The sequence below is a fragment of the Ipomoea nil genome, unplaced genomic scaffold, assembly GCF_001879475.1.
Source record: "Ipomoea nil cultivar Tokyo-kokei standard unplaced genomic scaffold, Asagao_1.1 scaffold1770, whole genome shotgun sequence".
Taxonomy (NCBI): Eukaryota; Viridiplantae; Streptophyta; class Magnoliopsida; order Solanales; family Convolvulaceae; genus Ipomoea; species Ipomoea nil.
The window spans coordinates 1,300,014-1,323,628 of record NW_017618198.1 but is presented as its reverse complement, the minus strand read 5'-3'; the positions used below and the strand labels follow the sequence as shown (position 1 = coordinate 1,323,628).

Below are 23,615 nucleotides of genomic sequence, written 5' to 3'. Positions count from 1 at the left end.
AGGCAACTACCCAAGCCATTCAACAAGCAACGACGACACTAACTCAATTAGTGGCAGGGATGCATGGTTGAATTGAATGCCCTCACTGCTAGCACAAGAAGTTGAGGTGGACTCACCATAAAGAGAGAAAATCCAACGACGAGGTGTGACCCATACAACCGGCAGTCCTCCTAAAACTAAACCTTGCTCCAAGGGAAGTGAAGCAAGGGGCCGAGGGGAAAGTACGTGTTCAAGGGGACGGCTCGCTTGGGTAGCAACTAGTCACCTCTAGACCCGTTCTAGAGCGATTAGGCGAGAGGATGTATGTGCAGCAACAGATTATTTAATGTGTTTTTTCACTTTTATTACTCTCTAAGATGACTCTGTTGCACTCTAGTGACAGGATAATTGGGCATGGTGTTGGACCCAACCCGATGATGCACTTAGTCTAACATGAAGGAGTCAAAGGCATGCAATCAATTAGTAATGATCAGGAGTAAAGAGGAAGTGGAACGTTGCACTTAAAGCAGAACCTGTAGCGAAATAATCATACAAAAAAAATTATTTCCACGAAACGAAATTAACAAGCACCAAAGGCATGCAATCAATTAGTAATGGTCAGGAGTAAAGAGGAGGTGGAACGGTGCATTTAACGAATTAACAAGCACAAAAAGGCATGCAATCAATTAGGTTAGCTTCAGTCTTGTGATACCCACAATCCAAATGTGCACCCCTTGCGCGCGAAAAAGAGTCTATATGCTATACAATTCAACCTTATTCTAAAAGGCTCTTTTATATATATATATATATATATATATATATATATATATATATATATATATATATATATATTTTGGTGCAAATCCCCTTCTTTTTTCAATGTGGGACATGTGCTTGTTTTAAGCCTTTCTACCTCTATTTTCCAATTTAAATGAGTCTATTCTGAGAATCAATTTCTCATTTACCCATTATCCGTTTTGAGTGTACAATATATCAATCTCTTCGTCTCACTACTTTGACCCGATCGAAATTGGAAGTGAACCCACATATATTTGTACTACAAAATAGCCACTTACAATCAGTGTTGCAAAAATCGGGCCTAGGCGCCGATTAATCGGGCCTAGGCGCTAGGCGGTCAGCCACCTAGGCGCCCGCCTAGGCGCTCTAGGCGCCGATTAATCGGCGCCCTAGGTGGTCCCCAGGCGCCTAGCGATTTTTTCAACCTTGCTTACAATGCTATTTTTCCAACAAAGCTCAACTCACTTATGGGAGCACCGACCCATAAAGAAGAAGCAGTTATGAAGGGCCTTCACAGTTATGAAGGGGAGCGCACAACAATTATTACGGAGGCGCAACACTTAGTGAGGAGAGCCGTTGCACTTATTTGGAGGCCGTTGTGCCCATTAATATTGTAACCGTTACCACTAGTATAAAAGCCAAGTCTTTGTAACAGTAGGGATGACACCTTAATTCTTGTACTCAACACTCTTGACAGTACACTAACAACTATTCTGCTTAATGATTTCTTTTCAAATATATTTTGATAACATATTTACCGTCAATATATAAGCGTAAGTTGAAAAATCTAATGTATCACGGAAAAAAAAAAGAATATATAAAAAAAAAAAATAAGAAGAAAGGGGGAGAAAAGAGGAAAGTTAAGTAGTTGACCCTCGACGTAATCGAACAAGAATTACAACGTTATATAAATGGAATTTGGTGGGGCCCAAATTTCACGTGAGTATATATGTACGCTCAGCCGTAAAAAACAAAACCTATAGTATTTTTTTTATTTTTTATTTTTGAATAACAAAACCTATAGTTAATTAAGGAAGGAAAAGTGTCAAATTGACCCTATAAGTTAAATGAATAGTGTAATTAGATCTCTTAAGTAAAAAACTTCATTCAAGTTTCTTAAATTGTTAAAATTGTTCAATTAAGTCCAAATTGATTTGTTTATCAGGTTAAATCTATAAGGTGTTGACACATGTCCTTTTTATTTTATTTTTTAAAACAATTTTTTATTTATTAAAAATATTATTTATTATTAATTAATTAATTAATTAATTAAAAACAGCCACCAGTTACACGCGCCGAACAGCCGGTGACTGTCTTCTTCCCGGACAATCGTAACTGTCCGGCAAGATGACCATGGCTCATGGCCAACAAAAGAATATGACCATAATCGTCTTCTAGATTTGGAACGTGGACTAGGACAATAGCTATTAAGATATTCTTGTCTTTAACCTTAAGAATTCAAATTTTACTTTATTCCAAAGTATGACTGTTAAGTTTTTCAAGTTTTACCACATGGTAAGAAAGAGTTAATTTTGATTATAGTGGTATTTTAATGAATAATGCTACTTTATTTTCTTTCTTTCTTTTTGTGCCTCTTAGTATTTATATTATTACGTGTTAATACAATTCTTTATATATTAGATTTATAAGTAAATTGATTTTCTAATGTGGAATGGGGTGACAAATTCACAAATAATCAATGAACATAAAAAATTTTATTGACACGTCAAAAAACAAACATTAATAGGTAAGATTAAGAGGGAAAAATAATAACTTTTATAATTTAAAATTTGACTTATTTTGTCATTGACTTTATCTTTATCTATAATATCCATTTTATATTTGTAAAATTCAAGAGATAAAAGTTAAGTAAATAAGTATATATGGTCTTACTATGTTTCTTCGTTACCGATTTTTCCTTGATCGTATGAAACTTGTTTAAATGTACTTAGACTATTTAATAATGATTTGAGTGCTGAATATCGAAATTTAACTATTAAAGTAAAATAGTGATTGAAAAGAAATTAACTTTACTAAATCACTACTGATGATTAGGCCCAAACATATCATTTTAGTAAAAAAAAAAAAAAACATAATTAATTTATAATTATTGTAAACTTTCAAATTCAAAATATTTATAAAAATAATATCATATCTCTTTTTTTTTTTTTTTTTTTTTTTTTTTTTTTTTTTTTTTTAACACTCAAACGATATAAAAGAAACATTCAAATAATAGGTGGAGCAGCGGCAAGTGTGAGTGAGTGTAATTGGGAAATATAATAGAAGTAGAAGAAAAGCAATCGATTGCCCATCCCCTAAGAAATCCTTATTTTGCATTTTATAAATAAAATAAAATAAAAACTTTTATTTTATAATCATACACAAATTAATTAAATAGTATATACGTGTTACGCATGCAAAAACTCGTCCCTCGACGCTCACTTTTCAGTTTTCAGCATCATATTATAATGGAAAATGATATATGCACTTTTCTGAAAATATTTAATACTATATATATTTATATTATACATTATGAAAAATAAAACAACTTGATTTTTTATTCAAGTTCAACTTGACGATATCCGAATTGAATTCAAATATTCATTGAATTAAACTGAAGTAGATTACAAGTAGTTTAACTCACTTACACCTATATTGTCTAAATAATGTCTCCATCGATCTTTTTTATATAATCAAAATAACCCCTCAGTCACTATCCGAGGATGTTTAATTCACTGAGTAAATTAAATCACACTTATACATAATTGAATAGTAGCCCAAAAATTACACGGGAGGGGCAAACTGCATTACAAAGACCCTGTGTGACATGCTCATCAATCAAGAAGTTTTTGACAAAAATCAAACTCGTGATCTTTAGGTACGAGAGTCATGCTACGCCTGTTTGACTATGGCCCTGTTTGGTAAAATAGCTGTTAGCTGATTGTTAATTAGAGGGTATAAATAGTTGATAACATTAGCTGATTGTAGAAAAGTGTTTGGTAAATTAACTGTTAGCTGATAGTTGTTTAGTATAATTTCTTTTCTCAAAAAGCTAATTGAAAAAGTTGCTAGGAGTAGCTTTTTTAATTTTAGCCTTTTGGAGTTGCAAAAAGCTAATTAACCAAACATTTATATTGATGTTTTAACTAAATCAAACAATTAATAGTGGTCAAATAAGCCAAAATTGACATATAGGCCAATTTTTTACCAAACAGGGCCTATCTCTTTCGAGGCAATGTATCAATCATTTATAGTTTAAGTAAAAAAGTTAGATTATCTTTCAGAAATATTTTAAATTCAAACATTGTAACTCAACTTATTCTTCTCCAAATACTGCCTAATGAACTAGCTAGTTATAGTTAGACCCTTCAAAAAAAAGAAGAAGAAAAAAAAAAAAAAAAAAAAAAAACTAGCTAGTTAATTAGTTAAACCTGTGCGGGCGGTAACTCGATTTCTAAATGAATTGATGTGTGATTTTTTTTTTAAATTTTAATAAAAAGGCCAGTTGACATTTACATAAGACAGAAAATTCTAACCTTAAAATTTGACTAATAATTTTCATGAATGTGATCATAAGATATGCAAAATTAGTTTTCTCAACCGTAGAAGAGAAAAACAGTGCAAAATCGAACACTAAATTTGACTTTCGAAAATCAATGTTAATGGCTTGTAGAATTCATGCGCATCACATTTATAATTCCAATTTTTCAAAAATTCACATTATCTTAAAAATATACAATCAATCAATCATGAAAATTTTCGGGGAAGTAACGGTTCCATAATAGCTGCGCTAGACATGGGATATCAACGCTAAGAATAGTTATTGCGTGGATCGTGATCCACATAGCTGTGTGAACCACGGTCTAAAAATAATGTCATTTTGCATAATTCTTTTCACGCGAATCATTGTAATATACATTTTTATAACTCATAATGTACATTATTCTAATTCATAAGGTATATTATTTTACCCCAAAAATTTTATTATTCTAACACAAAGTACATTATTCTAAAACATAATTTACATTATTTTAACACATAAAATACATTATTGTAACTTATAATTTGCATTATTCTAATTCATAAAAAAAAAAAACTATTTTCGAGAATTTCATGTTCCAAAAAAATAAAATAAAAACATACAATATTCTCTTAAATAAGATGAGATTTCGGGCATTACATCTTAAATAAACACTATTATTAAAATCGAATATTAATAATATTAGCAATTTCATTCCCAACTCTGTGGGCTTAGCTTGTTTGGTAAACGACAACTTAATAATGATGATGATGATCATCATAATACTAATATTTTTTTTTTTTTTTGGGTTCAGATGCATTGCATTATGATTTGTGAATAGGGAAATTATAATTATGGATATTATTATTGTTAATTATTTTAGCAGGCTGTGCCATTCTTGAAAAACAAAAACGTAAATTTGGCGTAGAGACAAAACTTGCCGACCAATAATTGCCTTCAGCAATCAGGAGATTCACAAACCTCCATTTGCATAAAATTCAGTGACAATACTGTTTGGGTAATTTAAGAGCATCTTCAATAATAAAAATTTTGTTATGATTTTTGTTAGGATAACAAGGAAAGAGAAAAAAAGAGGAATAGGAATGACAATGGGCTTGTGGTCCACTGGTATCCGATTGGCCCCTTATGTGGGATGTCTTAGGTTCGAGCCTTGGTGTAGGCGTAGATAGTATATGGGTATCCCCCTTCCTTTGTAATAAAAAAAAGGAATGACAATGGGACGGGACAAGGGCGGAGAGTATACTCCTCGTCTCCATCCCCCGTCCCCGCTTTGTTCCCGAATTTCCCATTTTCTGTCAATTCCTAGACAAAATATTAAATTAATTATAATTTTTAATAATAAAAAAAATTAAAATCTAAGTCCTAGTTTCAAATATTAGCATACAAAGTCTACAAATATATATATATATATATATATATATATATATATATATATGGGACGGGGTGGGGTATTCCCAAACATTCCCTGCCCCCATCCCCATCCCCATTCCCCAAAATTTTTTCTCATTTCTGTCTTCTTCGGAACGGGGATCGGGGGTCCCTAACGGGGACGGAATAAATTGCCATCCCTAAAGAGGGAAGAGGATAAAAAGAAAAAAACAAAAAAAATTAACAATGTGATGCATATATATATTATAAGGAGGAACACCTCAAAAAGAATCGATCAACAATACGATACATATATGAGTTTGACTGAAAAGTGTTAATAAGAATCAAAATTGTGACATTTCAAATATAAAAATCATACAAGAGTCACTAAACTTTGAGCCACTCTTCTTCAACATCTTACCTTATAAAAAAATTGTAGAGTATTGTTTGGTAAGTTTAATAGAAATTTGTGGCATAAATGAGTAGTTAAAGTTTGGTTTAATGAGGAATAGTCATACATTTGAGGTGGAGGATAGCAATTGGTGAACATTAAAGGGGTGGTGAAGCAACTTTTTATTGTTTCCACGTCTTGCCTTCTTCCTCAAGCAAACAAAAGATAGTGATGCCAATATTATTTTTTGTTTTTTGTCAATGCTACTTTAATTCTCTGTCTCCTTTCCCACTATAGAAGTGGACTGGCATGCATTATATATTATATATGGGCTTAATTGATTTTATCAAAAATTATATTACGCTTTCAGTCCCTAAATTATAGAGTAATAATATGATTACGTCCCACGACACTATATATATATATATATATATATATATATATATATATATATTTGTATATATCGTCCTTGTATTTATAGCGCATAGGTGTTGTACTTATTAACATTATCAGGTACTAATAGAATTTTATCTCCAATTTTTCTTTCTTAAATAACACTCAAAACTCTGCACTTTAATGACTAGAAACACAGAGCAATAATTTCCATTACAATGATTTTTATTTTAAAAACAATATTAGTTTAATGAATGTTTTTTTAGTTTATAGTCACTAAGTCAACTAAGATTTTTGGAAGCTAAGTGACAACTTCCATTCAAGTTGGTCAGGTTGTTGACTTGATAACTACAATGTTACAAGTTTGACTCTTAGTATGTGCGACATATTGTCTTTCTTGGTTTGATTCGGTGAACTATGAACAATTTAGACTGGTTTACCTAGTACACACTCTTGGATAATGACTCTGAGTTTTCCTTGTCACAAAAAAAAAATAAAAAAATAAAGATTGTTGAAGAATAAATCTTAACATAATCGTTAACAAAATTATAGAAGTGTTTAAAATGTCATTTTACCAATGATTTAAAGGTTAAATGTGATAATACTTATATAATACATGAACCAAATGCATTATTACTTTATAATTCAGAGAAAAAAAAAACTGCAATTCAAATTTGGGTGGGTCCAATAATTAAATCACAATATCACATCCTTTGATCTATACTCCCCCTTAGCTTTGACTCATTGCCATGCCCCTCAAGTCAAGCTAAGTATTTTATAATATAATCCACTACTACATTAATAATATTTGAGAAAAGTGAAACACTGAAACATATAATATATACATGACTACTATACATGATGGGTCCGGAGTGACAAGTATTGTTTATATGGAGTATATATATAAAAATAATTAAATGGGAATTAACCCTTAGATAAGAACGCGAGAATTACATAAATGCACACAATCTCGATCATGTATTGAGTATATATATTCATAAGGTGGCGAATGAAATTTGCAATTACTTATTGAGAGTGTGTATTAGGTAAACATCGCTCTATGTTTCTGACTATGTATGACAAGCTCGACCAAAAAATATTGAGAAAAGTTAAATTCATGACATTTAAATACGATAATTATATTCTAGAAAAACTTTTCGGACAAGAAATATATACTCCGTATTTGATATTTTGGTGGTGTCCATATCTCAAGGGTTTAATATTTTATGTCGTCATTGTCAATTCAATGTTGTGTTCCCACTCAATTGCAAGATATAGAATATCATAATTATCGTTATCAAACTTAAGCTTAGTGTTTTTGTGTTATCACATTGTCTTACATGTTACAATATTAATTGTTCTGTTAAGAGTTAGTCTAGTTCTGTTATATTTATTTTATTGGCTTAGTCATGTGGTTTAAATTTTAACTGTAAAGCTTATTTAATGCTTGTTTACGTTGAATGTAAACCGAAGTTTTATATTCTCACATGTTCATTATATGGTGTTTGACTTACTTAATACACTTAGCTTGTATATTAGATTTAAATTTAATTTATTAATTTTTTTAAATACTAATGATTCTTTATATATAAAATAATATTTATCATATACTTTCTCAAATATTTTCTGTCCAAAAAATCTATGTCCCTATCACCGGGATTCGAACATATGACCACCTATTTGGTGCCAAACCTAATGGGAATTTCAGTATACAGTTGTGTGGTTACATCTACACACTCAACTCTTGAAAGTCATTAATGGTGGTCTTTCTTCAAGAAGAAGGTAAAGGGAGAGGAAAGCGTACTATTTCATAAATTTAAATAAAAACTAATATAGAAATAATAATAAGTTACACTAAAATAATCTGGATAGTTTAAAACTTAAAGATCGTCCCACTTTTTTTGTTGGACGGGCACGTTAAGACCGATTTGATGGCTCTAATACATGTTACTAACTTACTAATTTTAAAAGATTTTTTTTAAAAGCAACAACTTAATGCATTATTAAATATAATGAGGGGGGTCATCTAGCCACTCCCCGCAACCTGACACATAAACGGCTTTCTAAGTAACAGTGTGGGCAGCACGATTCGCGGATCGTTTAGCAAAGCAGAAATCTACACTACTTATAGCGAATGCAACTTCTTTTACATCATCAATAATAAATCCAAAAGCAGAATTAAAAGAAACATAAAGTAAAATAAACAACTTGAGAATCAGTTCAAACATCAACATCCCCTATGCCAGTCCCCTTTAACCAACTAAGGACTTCACGAATGCAAATCGCCTCCGCCACTTCCACAAAATATCTTCCCGACGCACATACCTCTTGCCGTTAAGAACTGCGCAAATTATGCCATGGAATCGTGTTCACCGAGAATGATGAACACAAGGCAAAACGACGTCGTTTTTAGGCAAAAAAAAAAAAAAAAAAATTCGCGGATGTGGAGTTAACGGCGCGCGTTTGATCAAATTATGAATTTTCTGTTATGAGAAATTTTATGAAAATTCATAATCTCATAACAGAAAATTCATAATCGCATAACAGAAAATTCATAATCTCACAACTGAAAATTCATAATCTCATAACATAAAATTCATAATCTCATGGTTCCAAAGTGAATGTGTAGGCATGGTTCCAAAGTGAATGTGCAGGCATGGATTCATAATTTATGAATGTCCGTGATTTCGGACGGGAATATGTAGGCATGGTTCCAAAGTGAATGCGCATGCATGAATTCATAATTTATGAATGTCCAAAATTATGAATGTAATGAAAATTCATAATCTCATAACAGAAAATTCATAATCGCATAACAGAAAATTCATAATCTCATAACTGAAAATTCATAATCTCATAACAGAAAATTCATAATCTTATAACAGAAAATTCATAATCTCATGGTTCCAAAGTGAATGTGTAGGCATGGTTCCAAAGTGAATGTGCAGGCATGGATTCATAATTTATGAATGTCCGTGATTTCGGACGGGAATGTGTAGGCATGGTTCCAAAGTGAATGTGCAGGCATGAATTCATAATTTATGAATGTCCGAAATCTTTGTTCACCTCAAATTAAAGTGAAACCGCAAAATGTGAAAATAAAGAAGAAAAGTCACGCAATTAATTAAAAAAAAAAAAAAAAGAAGAAAAAGAAGAAGATAACAGTGTACTAACACCGTTGGAACCGTGTTCACCATGAATGGTGAACACGGTTCCATGGCATAACGTCTGTAAGAACTGGCCTTGGGACGACATTATCGTACTCATGTTTGTCAAATGGGCCGGGTCAAATGGGTTGGGCTAATCTGACGTTACAGTGTCTATTTACGGTCAAACAAGATCCATTGGGCTAACGTGCTGTTACAGTGAGAATACATGAATGTAGATAAATATAGAGTAAATACCTAAAATGGTCCCTCGACTATAGCTAAATTCATAAATTGGTCTTCAACTTTCAATTTCACCCATTTAAGTCCTTAACTTTGTAATTTTAACACAATTTGGTCCTCTGTCTATTTGATCGTTTGTTGACTGTGATTTTTGAGGATATATATGTAATTTCATGGTCCATCGTCAGTTTTTTAAGGTTCCGGTTGCATTTCCAGACCGCACTGTTACATTTGAATCCACTGTCGAAATCAATCTACCAAACCTGGACACCTTCTTCATCCTCCCTTTGAATTCGTACCAGAGCGAAGAAGACGACGTGTTTCTGAACCGGTGCAACGTCATCCTGGAGGCCTCCACGTGCCCCGACGAGAGCTGAAGGTTCTTCTGGAGATCGTCGATCACGGTCAACAAACGGTCAATTAGATTGAGGACCAAATCGTGTCAAAATTACAAAGTTAAGGACTTAATTGGGTGAAATTGAAAGTTGATGACCAATTTGTGAATTTAGCTATAGTCGAGGAAAACTTAATTGGTTAAATTTTTTTATCAAATGCTAATGTCATAAAAACTTGTGCAAAATGAATCTCAAATATATATACTTTATGATTTTTTATATGTCATTAACTATTACTCCGTACTATATTTTTACTAAGTATTTATTATTATTTTTTAAAAATACTAGCTAGTGAGAATGTGATACTCATTAATCCGAAGAATATTATATTTTCGCTTAAAAATATTGCATGTCTCATGCAATGAAAAAGCTAGAAAAATCACGTAGCATAATAACATCACGATAATCATATTTGGCAGATAGTGAGTATTTAAATTCCTAATAAAAAAAAGATACTTTGATAATAAGGTTATAAATATTTGATTATATTACATTGTAGTATGCGTTTAAACATATTTTCTTAACTTAATGAAGCACAGAGAGTCAATAACACATCCACTCAAATTCAATCTCATGATCCCCACATAGGAGATAATGTCACTACATGCCATCTGGGCACAAGGTACAGTTGAATCATTTAATGTTATAAAAAGTGTGCAATTCACAATCTTTATAGGTAGACTACATGTTTCCGGTTACATTTTCTTATGACATTTTACCTAGAAAATAAAATAATTGTGTTTTTAATTTCTTGATAAATTTAATATATTAATAACATAAAAAATAATTTTTTTAAAAAAAGGTGAGGTTGCTACCCTCCTCCGCTAAGTTACAAGAAACAACCACCTCCTCTTTCATCAAAGGAGGAGGCAAGGCTGGCTCTACTATATCTATGAATGGAGGAGGACCTCTTCCGTATCCCATATTTCTCTTTACAAATAATAATCAAGGGAGGAGGAGGCCTCCTTAGATTTTTATGGAGTAGGTGGAAGCTCCTAGAGCCGTCAAAATTGACTTTGTCAGTCGGGGCGGTCAACCTCGCCCCTGTTTAGGTAAGGTGTGAGTTTCAAAAATAGAGACACGTCAAAGAGTGGATTTTTTTTTGTCCGGCAAAGTAACACTTTATTTGTATAGTGTACAAATGGTAAAACTTAACAAAATAACAAACTAACAACTTTAGAATAAGGGAAAAAAAAAAAGTTTGGTGGCAGGTGCCCGCCTAACCCGTAGGCCAGCAAAACCTAGCCCGCCAAAGAGCGAACTTTTTTTGTCTGCCCATAGCGGACCGACAAACTTTGACGGGCTTTGATCGACCCGTTTTGACAGCGTCAACTGCCTCCTCGTCCATCAAAGTTGACAAAGGAAGAGGCATGGTTGCACCTCCTCCGTCATTGACAATCTGGATGGGAACAGAGGAGGCTACTCTCTCCTTCGTTTGTAGACGCCTTGCACAGAGAAGGAGGCTGCCTCCTCCGTCCTCATTAGATTAAAGAAAAAAAAATTTTAAGTAGTTCTACCTGCTATAAATGTTATTTGCACAAATTTATAGAGATAGATAATTCAATTACACATTTTTTTTTGTTTTGTTTGCTGGTCTAATTGCATGAGTAAAAGTTTAATGACTTATTTAACTTTTTTCTAAATATTATTAAAATTTCAAAATAAAGTCCAAAAAATTAAAAAATTTGTCATCAAATTTGAAATCGCCGCCTGCCAAAAATAGCCGATCCAAGAAAAGGCGGAGGAGGAAAGGGAACAAATGCACCCCGCGGGCCGCGGGGTGGCAGCTTCCGCCTGCGTTTACGATGACGAAGCGGCACGACCGTCCCAACGACAAGACACCCTACGGTTTTTCGAAACTAAAAATTCCCACCAAAATCTTTTAAAAAACTCTTCACTGTTAACCTTGCATAGTTGCACTTGGTCTTCGGATCTTCTCTTGTTTTCTCTCTACTTTCGAGGAAACCGAGGTGCCTGGCGGAGGGAATAAAAGTTATGCGGAATTAAGGAAGAAGGAGGAAGTGATCATGGGGACAAGAAAAGAGAGTGGATTCAGCAGCAGCAGATATGAATATTCATTCAAGATTCTGCTGATTGGAGATTCAGGTGTCGGCAAGAGTAGCCTTCTTCTCAGCTTCATCTCTCATCCCTATTTCTCTCACCATCTCCCTCCCACCATCGGTATGCTCCTCTTCTTCATCACTCTTCATAAGTACAGTGTACAGAGTAATGTAATATACTTCCCACTTCACATATGTTCTTCTGAACATCATGTTCCTCTCGATCAGGTGTGGACTTCAAGATCAGGCTGCTAAATGTTGGTGACAAAAGAGTGAAGTTCACAATTTGGGATACAGGTATCAATCCTCACACATCATATAATGTATAGTTTCGCTATTAAGTTAAACGGAGCATGAAGATTTACTTGTAAATGCAGCTGGGCAGGAGAGATTTGGGACATTAATAAGCTCTTATTACAGAGGGGCTCATGGAATCATACTCGGTATCTTCTGCTACCTGCAACTCAAATCTTCTTTTGTCAAAGTCCCCGAGTTTTCTTCTTTTGAAGCCAAATGGCAATCATCTTTTGGTTGTAGTGTATGATGTGACAAGGCCAGAGACGTTTGCCAACTTAACCAAAATATGGGCGAAGGAGATAGAACGGTACTCCACGAATCAGGATTGTATCAAGATACTGGTTGCAAACAAAGTAGACAGGGTGAGTGAGTACTGCTCAGATTCTGTGGTTTATTCTTGTTGTATGTCTTCTTTTGACTGGTGATCTTATTCTCAGGATGATGAAAGGGTTGTAGCTACATCGGAAGGAATGGCATTTGCGCGGGAGCACAAGTGTATCTTTTATGAATGCAGTGCTAAAACTAGCTTAAATGTGCAGCAGTGTTTTCAAGAGCTTAGTCTCAAGGTAGATTCATGAAGACCCTTTTTCTGGTCCCATGATTTTTGAATAAACATGAAATACCTGCAAGTTGTCCTCCTTAATGAGTCAAATTCTGCGGGTATAACCTGAATCAAATTTATATTAGTCTTAAAGAGTAAAATTCTGCGGGTATGATCTGAATTGAATTCATATTAGTCTTAATAGTGGTGAGATATCATATCTATACACCAACAAAAATGGTGTGTGTAATGTGTAGCACACAACTTTGTTTTCAGAAATGTCTGCAATCTTATATAGCTTACTTACAGATATTGGAGGTACCAAGTCTGTTGGAGAAAGGATCTGCAGTTGTGAAGAACCATATTTCGAAAGAGAAACAAGACTGCCAGGCACAGCAATATAATAAGAGCAGCTGTTGTTCTTGAATCTTGATTGATATTTTTTGAATTAATGCAATTGATTGTGAAGAGGAAAAGGAAACAATTGTATTTAAAATTTTGTGTACATTTCATTATTAAGCTTATGTTGTTTGCTACACTTTCACCCTTGTGTCTTTATCACATCAAGGATTATTTGTATGTAAAATTTTGACTAAAATTTATACAATCATCATAAATCTAACCATATCGGTTTAAACTCTTTAAGTGTTGTGTTGCACAATGATGCACTCAACTCTTTCGAGGTTCAACAAAGACAGCTGTTGTCCTGGCCGGTACTTTGAAGCAACCAGAAGCGTCGTATGTTGAATTCTTGCCAGTAGCATCGTTCGAGTTCATCTGGAGAACACAAGATTGTATGTTTGGGTTTGTAGCACTATTGAAAGTAATGCAGAAAAGAGAGTATTCTGCTAAAATTTCCTTACTATAATGACCCTTTGTATATGCATATAACCTATTCAGTACTATAATACAGCATACCTGTACTGGATGCAGCTGAAGAGATTTTGCACATAGTGCAGGGCTGGTAAATGAGACTTCGGTTGGGCTTGGATTGATTACGACGACTATATATGAATATCTGTTGTGACCAATCACAAAATACCATCCAATAATATTATTCTACCATCCAATATAATTTAGCAAAGTAGGAAAGAAACAGGAGATTACGAACTTTGGATCCAGTTGAGTAAGCCCTGGAAATCCCTCATAGCCATCTTCAAGGCTCATTACTATGACACCTGGAACCAATGATGGACCAACATTGTGAAATCGTACCCTTTCCTGAGAATCAGATGTTAATTTAGGAGTCAGATTTGCTTATCAAAATAATAAAAAGAAATGAAATTGTGTCTCAGAACTAAGATTTCATCTCTAAAATCTTGCTTTAAAAATAAGATTAAACGTTGTAAGAATTAAATCCACACTTCTTACCTGAATAGCATTTGCCGTGCCCAGACGAAAAAGCGGTGAGGAGTACCTGATTTGTAAAAGATTACAAAAGTTTTCAACAGCAGCAATGATGTGACTCTTCTGAGGCTTGAAAGTGGGATCAGCCAATCTAGGTTTTATTCTGAATTAGAAGACAAAAATCTTGTCAAAGTTAGGAACATATATACAAGTACAAGACAGAAATCATCAAGAACTTTATGTGTCGAATTCAACCAAACAAACTAACAGTGGCCAGCTCCTCTCATTTTTCTCTTTTGGGGGTAGACCAACACCCCAGTTGTTAGAATTGTAGCTGAAGTCCAGCCTGAAATTTAATGAGGAGCATTTTCTTGAGTATTAGAAAAGATGAGTAAAAAAACAAGAATTTATTGTAAATACTAATTACCACAACCATGAGAACCACTTGATACAACAAATTAATTATAACCTGTTGAACCAATCACCAGAGTTATATGAATCACGGTCAAGTGATTTTGATCGCAGAATCTCATCACCAGAGTGGAAAAAAGGTATTCCCTGTGAAAGCAACAAGAGAATTAGCACTTAGACACAGAGCCAACTGTAAAAAGATAAGTTACCAGTTCCCACAACATAGAGTTTTCTGGTTTATTGAACTATTCTGGAGATAATTCAGTGCATTTAGAGGGTACATGTATTTAAGTGCTACACTTCTGACCTGGGAAAGGGCTATCACACTGGTTGCCAAATGGTTCATCCTGCATCTCTCCTCTACAGAAATATCCATTGAAGTCTATTCAAGCAATGGCAATAAAATAAGTGTAAGGTTGAGACAAACTCCTAGGATAACCAAGACATGTCTTTTATAGATACCTTCAAACTAACGATGTCAAAAAGAGTTTCATTGTCATGAGCAGACACATAGTTAATCTGCAAGGAACCAAAGTTGCCAAGATGGATAATAAGTTCTGAAGATATAACAGAAGTAATCAGGACTATTAATCATTTGTGGTAAACACAGATTATATAGAGTTGAGAGGAAAGAGATCAATATTCTTTCTGAACCAAAAAAATGCAAGCAAATTACTTACAGTTTCGATAGGGCAAGAAGTATATGCAATAGACTTGCCATCGTGACTTAGAATTTCAGATCCTTTAACCTACGCAAAATGGATAAAACTTAATCAAATAGCACTGTCAGCTCCATTACACGAATACTGTCAACACAATTCACCGCAGAAATCTGTGTCATGAGAATCACCTAACTGATGCTCTCATGTGAGTAAAATGTAAAACAAGCACGATCACCTTTTAGATCTTCACGAAAATGGGACACAATTGAATCCCATATCGAAGTAAGTTAAGCAAACATTTTAACTTGAAGAAAAAAGCCCTTCGTAAGCCAAAAGGATTGGGCAAAGTCCTGTCCTTTAAGGTGAAAAGAAGAAGAAGAAGAAGAGAGAACTTTCCAATAGCTGGTCTTTATTGAAATGAATGTTTGTTTATCAAAACCAATTAATGGCTTGTTACTCTATTGAAATGATTTCTTGTGTAACAAAGTCGAGGAAGAAACTTTTTTGTTAATGGTTTTTAAGTAGAATACTTGCATTCCACAAGGGATTAACGCAAAATCTTTCTGCATCAAAATTTTCTACGAAGTATTAAACAGGGAACAACAGATTGACAAATTCAATTATTCCATGAATGAATACCTCTTCTCCATCATGGTTTACTAGTACAAAATCCTTTAAGTTCCCAGCCATTCCCACCTGAAATAAACTAGCTCTTCAGATGAAGTGTGGAAAACTAGAGAAAACAATTAAAATTTAGAATTCAGAGATTAGTAATTTGGGATCTTATGCACGCCAAGTGCCAACACATCAGTAATGGATTAAGGCTCAAACATCATATAAAGATATCGGAAACATTTGGAATGAGAGTGAGGTTAGAAACCTGAATGTGATCCTTTAGTACAGTAAGGGTATGCTCAGAAGCAGTTTTACCACCATGATCATGATCATTAGGCTGAAAGTGATTGCAAGAAAAATCTGGTTCAAGTCCATAAGTTTTTATAAACATCATCTTTGAAGACTTTAAAACTATATTACCTCCAGAAACAAACCAGTAGCAAAACCTTGTTGCAGAGGGTGACCAAATGGGGATCCACCAAGTAATGCATCCCGAATTCGATCATTGAAGCTGGTAACATTTGATAAGTGTCAAGACCAGATGCTCCATCATATACTTGGAAAAAAGTTCTTTGCAAAAAATTCAATATCTAAAAGTGAACACAACATGTAACGTATGAAGTAAGGAATGCTCCTGAACCCCCGTTCACATCATAAACAATTCATTATTCTTTTTAAACTTAAGGCTTACATGGATTAACATGCATCATAAGTAGGGAAAAATACAGAGTATGACATGGTATAAGTGACATCATAGGAACCACTTAGTCACAAAGACTAAGACAACCAAATGGGAGTAACTAAATTGTGTACAGTGTTCGTCACTGAAAGCTTAGTATGGCGTAACTTTTTTTTTTTTTCTCTCTCTCCCTGGAAAAAAAAGAGAACCAAACAGAACTGACAAGTTTTATATATATATAAAATAAGAAGTAGCACCTTCCAATTCCTGTTCCATAAAGGTTAAACTGTGATGCATTAACCCCACGCCCATTGTTTGCCACTTCACCAAAATCCCACCCTTCCCCATATCTGAAAGATCAATTTCAACCAGTAAGCAAGCTAGATACAAAAAATAAAGAAAAGAGGATATGAGAATTGTCTTCTTGTAGAGAGCCAAATATTGGTAGAGATGTAAGGCATAGGGAAATAATTAAACTAGAAATCATCCTCCTAACCATTAGTAAAAAGTCAAACAGTAGTAAACTATTAAACGCAATCATCTTTACATGAAAATTTTTGAACCATCTACTCCACTCTCCTCCTTAGATAAGCTTTGGAGCAGTGACTTTGCTTTCACCTGCAACCGACACGAATAACTTGTTTCACATCATTAGGGTTACTCTTTGCAAGGTTTTGGTTAAAGGTAATATATTATTACAGTGATTTTACGTGAAGTAGAAAACATACATCCAGTTATAAAATTAAACTTCCTTAAGGCTTGGCAACATAAAAAATAATAATAATAATAAATAAAGGGAAACAGTGAGAATAAGGAAAAATTCTTAAAATATTTGTCACTTTCAGTCGAATTTTCAAAGATTATTTTCTGTCTTGATCAGTGTCCGTGATGGTTTCATGTCCATAATGCCTAGACCAATTTTCACTGTCATACTAGCGCTCCATTAAGGACTTTTGCATAGTACATTTTCAGTTTCTACGACATTGACATAAACAAATGTTGTGCTTATGCAACAAATTTCAATTTCTACTCAAATTCAAAGAAAGAACATTAATCCACTTTAAATTTTTATTTTATAAATTTAAATTGGAACTAGAGTAATATGTTATTATTGAACACTTGAAAATTAAAAGGCAAATCATACCATGGTCTTTTTCATTATATGACCCATAAGGTCAAATCGAAATCCATCAACCTGCCAAAAAGCATGGTTAAGAAAGAATTAATATTTGAAGTTCACCACAAGCTGCAATGACATTCATTGACAAAGAATCCTTATAATAGGTTCCCAAGAGAGAGATGAGATCTTAAGTTTGTAGTGAAATCATGAGATGACACATACAAACTGGTTTGATAGACACTAGTATGAAATGCTAAATTGATGCAATTATTTAGAAAATTCCATATTAGTCCTTCATGGATATATCTATACTGCATAGAGATGTATACCCCTAGGCATTATCGTGATATGCACTGTTCTCTACAGCTTACAACCTTTCACATTTGTAAGCAGACATTATCAGTTTTGTTGTTCCCCTCCTTAAGATTGAAGCATCGTGGAATCTAGAAATCCAAAATAAACTTCATAGTTTCATTTGCCGGACATATCTGTTATTCAACGGGTACTAAGTACTAACTACTAAGAGTGCTCTGTTCTGCTAAATTAAGTTGCATCAATTACAAGCAAATTTGTATTCTTAAGTTGAGTCCTGTACAATCTCATATTCAAAACCAAATAGGGTATGCAGTGAGGCTTGTGCCCCTGTAGGGGGGGAGACAGCATTGGTCAAATGGTACTCTGTTGGTATGTCATATGTGGCATGTGGTTTTTCGCTTCCTCCCTTTTATTATATCTAAAAATCTTCAGTAGAACACAATTATTATCTTAAAAGGTAATATAGAAATCTAGAACAATTTCACATAGGCGTAAACTTAAATCATTCATCAGACTATGTTCATTCTCAGTTTATTTTACAACAGATACAACAGTTTCAAGTTTCATCTATGGTGGGAAAAAAGTATCACCTTATAATGAACAGCCCAGCACATAAGATCATCAACAATTAAGCGTTCAACCATGAAATGCTCACTGGCTGTATTGTTTACGCAGGTGCTGTTCTCAATACAGCCATCAGTATTCCTTCTCAGATAGTAACCTGGAACAATCTGCAGGTGACATTGAGCAATTTAAAGCAAAAGAACTAGACCACATAATTTACTAAAATTCAAAAGCAGAGGATGCACAAAAAGGTGGAACCTACAAACTAAGTCAGCACCTTGTCCAGAACAGAGTTCTGATCATGACAGCCACTTGCATGTAAATGATTGTAAACAACATCAAGTACAACCCGGAGGCCAATGTGGTTAAGTGCCTGCAAATTAAAAAAAAAAAAAAATGCTTAAACAGCAAAAAGGTTTATAAAAATAAAAATTCTGTTGCATATGAGCATATCTTCTTTATCCAGACTTTGGACACTTGGGGCATGCAATTTTTGGTCCTTAAGCAAATAGGAAAAACAAGATTTACCTGCACCATCTTGCGGAACTCGATGATGCGGCTTGGACCATTTGGGTTACTAGCATAGCTTCCCTTTGGTACACCCCATAGAACAGGATTATATCTTTTTTAGACAACGGACATTAAAAAAAAAATTTCCACAACAAAAGTCAGCAAATGAATGATTAAAAGCTATGTACAGAATAATCATAAGCAAGATTGGATATCAATAACTTACCCCCAATTATACCCATCTTCATTTTGGATGGCTGTGATAATAGCTTGTTGCTCATCTGAATCTGGTGGAAAAGATTTCAGCTTCTCCGTATCTGATAAAGGGAGGGTTTCATGCCCAAAGAAATCAAGAAACAGAAAATTTCATGAAACTACCAAAAGCACTGCACCACAATGAGAAAGGGAATTTCAATAACCAAGTTGGACATAACAAAAGATATATTAGAATAGGAAGCTATTTAAGTGCTTTGCTGTGATTGTAGCCAGTGGGATACCAATAATCCTTTGACTATGATGAGAGTCTAGGCCTAGTGTTTCTATGACACTAATGCACCATCTGAGTTCTTTTTAATTTGTAAAACTTGCATGTATGCATGCAGACAAAGAACCTTACTTCAAAGAGACCGACATTCAAGTCCATAAACAAAATAAAAATGGCTCTTTACCTGCGTGCTTCCATTTATGCTTTTCATCATCAACATCAGCAAAATGAAAGGTTGGAAGCAGATGGATATGAGTGAGACCAGCACTGGACAATCTCTTAAGATGAAGGACACCAGCTGAGTCCTTCAATATAGTTGCAAGTTATTAACAATAATGTTTGATGATCAGAAGAATGGAATAATCTAGCACATTTGTAGTACAAAAGTTGGGAAATTGGCCCCCAAAAAATATAATCTACAATACAGTAATAGTTTGCATATTTGGCAAGAGTTTGCATGAAAAAAGAAATACCTGCAAAGTGAAGGCAAGATAACCCCCACGAAAATCAGGATGTACAGTATGATCATTGGCACTGCATATAAAAGAAGAGGAAAGTAATTATATTTTGAGATAAATTTTGTGGCTTAGCAAGATAAGCATAAGCTACTTAAAAAGCTACTCCGTATTTTCTAAGAAGGCTCATATGTATACACGTTGAAGGAGCAAAGGATAAAAATTGTATGGCAAGTAGGATACATCACACTTATGATTAGTTTCTAACACATTATCATTACCTAGTATAGTAGTTTTAAGCAATTATAGAAAAACCTCTCCATAAGAAGAACTCCTTCAGAAAAGGTTCAACTTGTCCTTACACTTTTTAAATGACTTCCAGAAAAGAGTTTCTTAATTAAATGATATTGACCTGAAATCTCTTATGTGCAGCTCATATATACTGATATCAGACATGGAAAGCAGATTTGGTTTCTCATTCCCCAGACTATCCCATCCTTCAGGCTTTAAATTATCACAATCAAGATCAACAAACAACGTTCGCTTGCCATTGGCAGAAAGACTGTGCAGACAAAGACACAGTATAAAAAATTTGATCAATAGTGCTATAATGTATATAGTTAATACAGTCAGCAGACAAAGAGACAGATATACCCTCTTGAGTATGGATCACAGGTTAAGAATTTCTCAATCTGCAAGGTGGTCGGATGATAGACAGACACTTCATATGTATAGTAATAACCCTCCCAATGCCTTGGGACTGTAACAGTCCAAACACCATCTATCTCCTTGAGCTCAACTATTTCAAAGGCTTCACCACCCAATGGGTCCGTATAAATGAAAGCGCGCACAACCTGCTTTGGCTCACACGTATCAGGGGTAAAGCAGGGCCAAAAAGTAATAGACGGTGATAAAAGTACAGTAAAGAAATAGCATATACTGTTGCAGTAGGTGCCCAGAGGTAAAGAGAGATAGTTTCATTTGAAAAAACAGCACCAAGTGGCCCACTGTAAGAGAACAATTCATCAAGGATACCAGGTAGCTGCAACCCAGTAGCACTCTTGCATTTTCCATCAGCTACATCAGTACAATTTGTCACAAATCAAGGAAGTAGACAAAGATGCAAATAAAATAAGTGGAAATAAATGGTTTTTAGTGCTTACTGGTGAAGATAGCAACAGCCAATTGGCGTTTCAGTAGACTTTCACAATCCATACCTTGAGGGACTTTGAATGCTTTATAATTTTGAATATGAGGAAATTTTTTAGTTACCTAGAATCAGGAAAAGACATTAGTGAACAGCATGGGAGAAATCTAAAAGATGAGATAACCAGGCACTAATCACAAAACTCATCCACAATGAATAATAAAGAAATGTTTCCACCATATACGCCTCTACAATGGATGACATCTCACATATTGCGGAAGCCTGTCTTCTCCTCCTTCAAGCTTAATTTTAACATCATATCCTGTTATGTACAGAAACATCAAACTTGAGCTACAACACGTTTCATAAGATAGAGGAGGCAGTATCAACAGACTGTACACCTCGGATTTCATCATCAGTGACTGATAATTTAGCATCTCTGCTAGCATACAAATAGCATGCACCATCCTCAACGTCCACATTCCAAGCAATTATTGATCTGCTGACCCAAAACGCTCTGGAGTACAACAAGATACTCTGCAACTGACAAATTTCATCATTAGAGTGCATTTGCTCGTGAGATACCATAACTTTTAAAATGTTAAAACCTTAAACAATGGGATTACATATTTACATTGTCGTTAATCGCAACGTTCACGATAAATAAAATAGATCAGAAGAATACAATACGAAATTTGATTGCTAAAATAAAAAACAAATAACATGCTGACATATTCCTTTACCTACCTCGGAAGGCAAGGAAGTCGTAGCGACTCCCTCGAGAGGCATCGTCGAGCAGCACAGAGAAAGCAGCCTACGAGGCTTCCTGAATTTGAGAATGGCGTCGGCACCGAGTCGACGCCGAGTCAAGGAAATCGGATGCTGCTTCGATAACCGAGTTGGGACACGGAGGCGGGTGAAATCGGCGCCGGCGGGAGCGGAAATAGCATAACAGAGAGTGGATGGAAAAGAAACTGACATTTGAATAAACAGTTATTAAAACAGTTACTGAGTCCAACTCGCTCCTCCTCAGCTCACTCTTTTCAGAGCCTTTTTACGTGGCGGTGGACGGTGGTTACAGATTTCAGAATTTCCGTTTTCTGGAATTTGAAGGCTGTGGGCTTCTAAAATTCCACTTACCACCCCCGAATTATAGACAAATTTGTATTTTGGCCACGAATGTCGGATAAACTACCTTGCAATTAATTCTGAGCAAGAAGTTATGGTTGATAAGTTACTTATTTTGCTCACATGAGCAACTTAATTGGTTCTTAGGTGATATAGGTGGATAAGTGGATTAACATCAACTGTAATTATATATGTTGTTTAGACTGTACTTCTTTTGTCATATTTTATGTCTAGGGTTCAGTTAACGAGTAGAAGTTTTTTATAATTTAAATTTTCATAATATTAAGTTTATAATTAGTATGTAAACTTTATATATTTAGAAACTATAGTAAAAGTATTATTAACACACAAAAAAAATAATAATAAGGTCAGTAGTACTTTAAAAAAAAAAACAAAAAAAAAAATCAAATTTAAAATTTTTAAGAAAATGCTAATAGAAATAAACAAGGAAGAAAAATAGTTGATTTGATCAATTAATAATAAGTATGACAGATAAGATATAAAGATGGAGTATTAAATATTACTAATAATAAATCATATAGAGTTAATTCCACCAGAGGTCCTTTGTCTTTAGTGACAATTCCAAATTTAGTCTCAACTATCGTTTTTGTCATTTAACATCCCAGACTATTATTTTTTTGGACACTTTTAGTCATTTTTATATTTTTAGTAAGGTCATTTTTGTCTTTTCATATTCTTCTTTTTTTTTTTCGGTCTCAACCGGTTTAATTGGTTTAGGACTTTAGGGAACCTATGATTTTTAGTAACAATATTTTTAAACCGGTTGTTAGTAAAGTCATAAATCAATTAAACCGGTTGAAATCAGAAAAATATGAAGAGACAAAAATGTCCTTACTAAAAATAGGAAAAGTCATGAGAATAACTAAAAGTGTCCAAAAAATAATAGTATGGGATGTTAAATGACAAAAACGATAGTTTGAGACTAAATTTGAAATTACCACCAAAGACAAATGACCTCTAGTAGAATTAACTCAATCATATAACATAATTATATATATAGTATAT

The 23,615-nt window shown here is 34.0% G+C and overlaps 2 protein-coding genes across 7 annotated transcripts; one reads left to right on the top strand and one right to left on the bottom strand.

The window, feature by feature from the left end:
• Positions 1 to 1,226: 1,226 nt before the first annotated feature.
• Positions 1,227 to 22,613, bottom strand: LOC109192556 (pullulanase 1, chloroplastic). Of its 6 annotated transcripts, none has more exons than XM_019343244.1 (29): positions 22,209 to 22,597; positions 21,863 to 21,998; positions 21,731 to 21,783; positions 21,478 to 21,586; positions 21,255 to 21,391; positions 20,969 to 21,168; positions 20,727 to 20,876; positions 20,333 to 20,393; positions 20,044 to 20,164; positions 19,602 to 19,692; positions 19,394 to 19,487; positions 19,143 to 19,238; positions 18,892 to 19,032; positions 18,011 to 18,061; positions 17,414 to 17,484; positions 17,124 to 17,216; positions 16,608 to 16,698; positions 16,453 to 16,524; positions 16,212 to 16,268; positions 15,591 to 15,659; positions 15,373 to 15,429; positions 15,218 to 15,292; positions 14,969 to 15,057; positions 14,768 to 14,845; positions 14,524 to 14,662; positions 14,264 to 14,373; positions 14,071 to 14,170; positions 13,791 to 13,929; positions 1,227 to 1,237 (listed from the first exon to the last, which is right to left on the bottom strand). In XM_019343244.1, exons 1-28 carry the CDS (start codon positions 22,440 to 22,442, stop codon positions 13,822 to 13,824), a joined length of 2,883 nt encoding a protein of 960 aa, XP_019198789.1. In that variant the 5' UTR covers positions 22,443 to 22,597; the 3' UTR covers positions 1,227 to 1,237; positions 13,791 to 13,821. The 6 variants fall into 6 exon arrangements, with proteins under 6 accessions (XP_019198789.1, XP_019198790.1, XP_019198788.1 ...); XM_019343245.1 differs by lacking the exon at positions 1,227 to 1,237 and adding an exon at positions 11,418 to 11,433 and having other exon boundaries at positions 13,812 to 13,929; XM_019343243.1 differs by lacking the exon at positions 1,227 to 1,237 and having other exon boundaries at positions 13,644 to 13,929.
• Positions 11,929 to 13,685, top strand: LOC109192558 (ras-related protein RABC2a-like). Its single transcript, XM_019343252.1, has 6 exons — positions 11,929 to 12,435; positions 12,543 to 12,611; positions 12,692 to 12,757; positions 12,852 to 12,973; positions 13,049 to 13,177; positions 13,462 to 13,685. Exons 1-6 carry the CDS (start codon positions 12,282 to 12,284, stop codon positions 13,576 to 13,578), a joined length of 657 nt encoding a protein of 218 aa, XP_019198797.1. The 5' UTR covers positions 11,929 to 12,281; the 3' UTR covers positions 13,579 to 13,685.
• Positions 22,614 to 23,615: the final 1,002 nt, after the last annotated feature.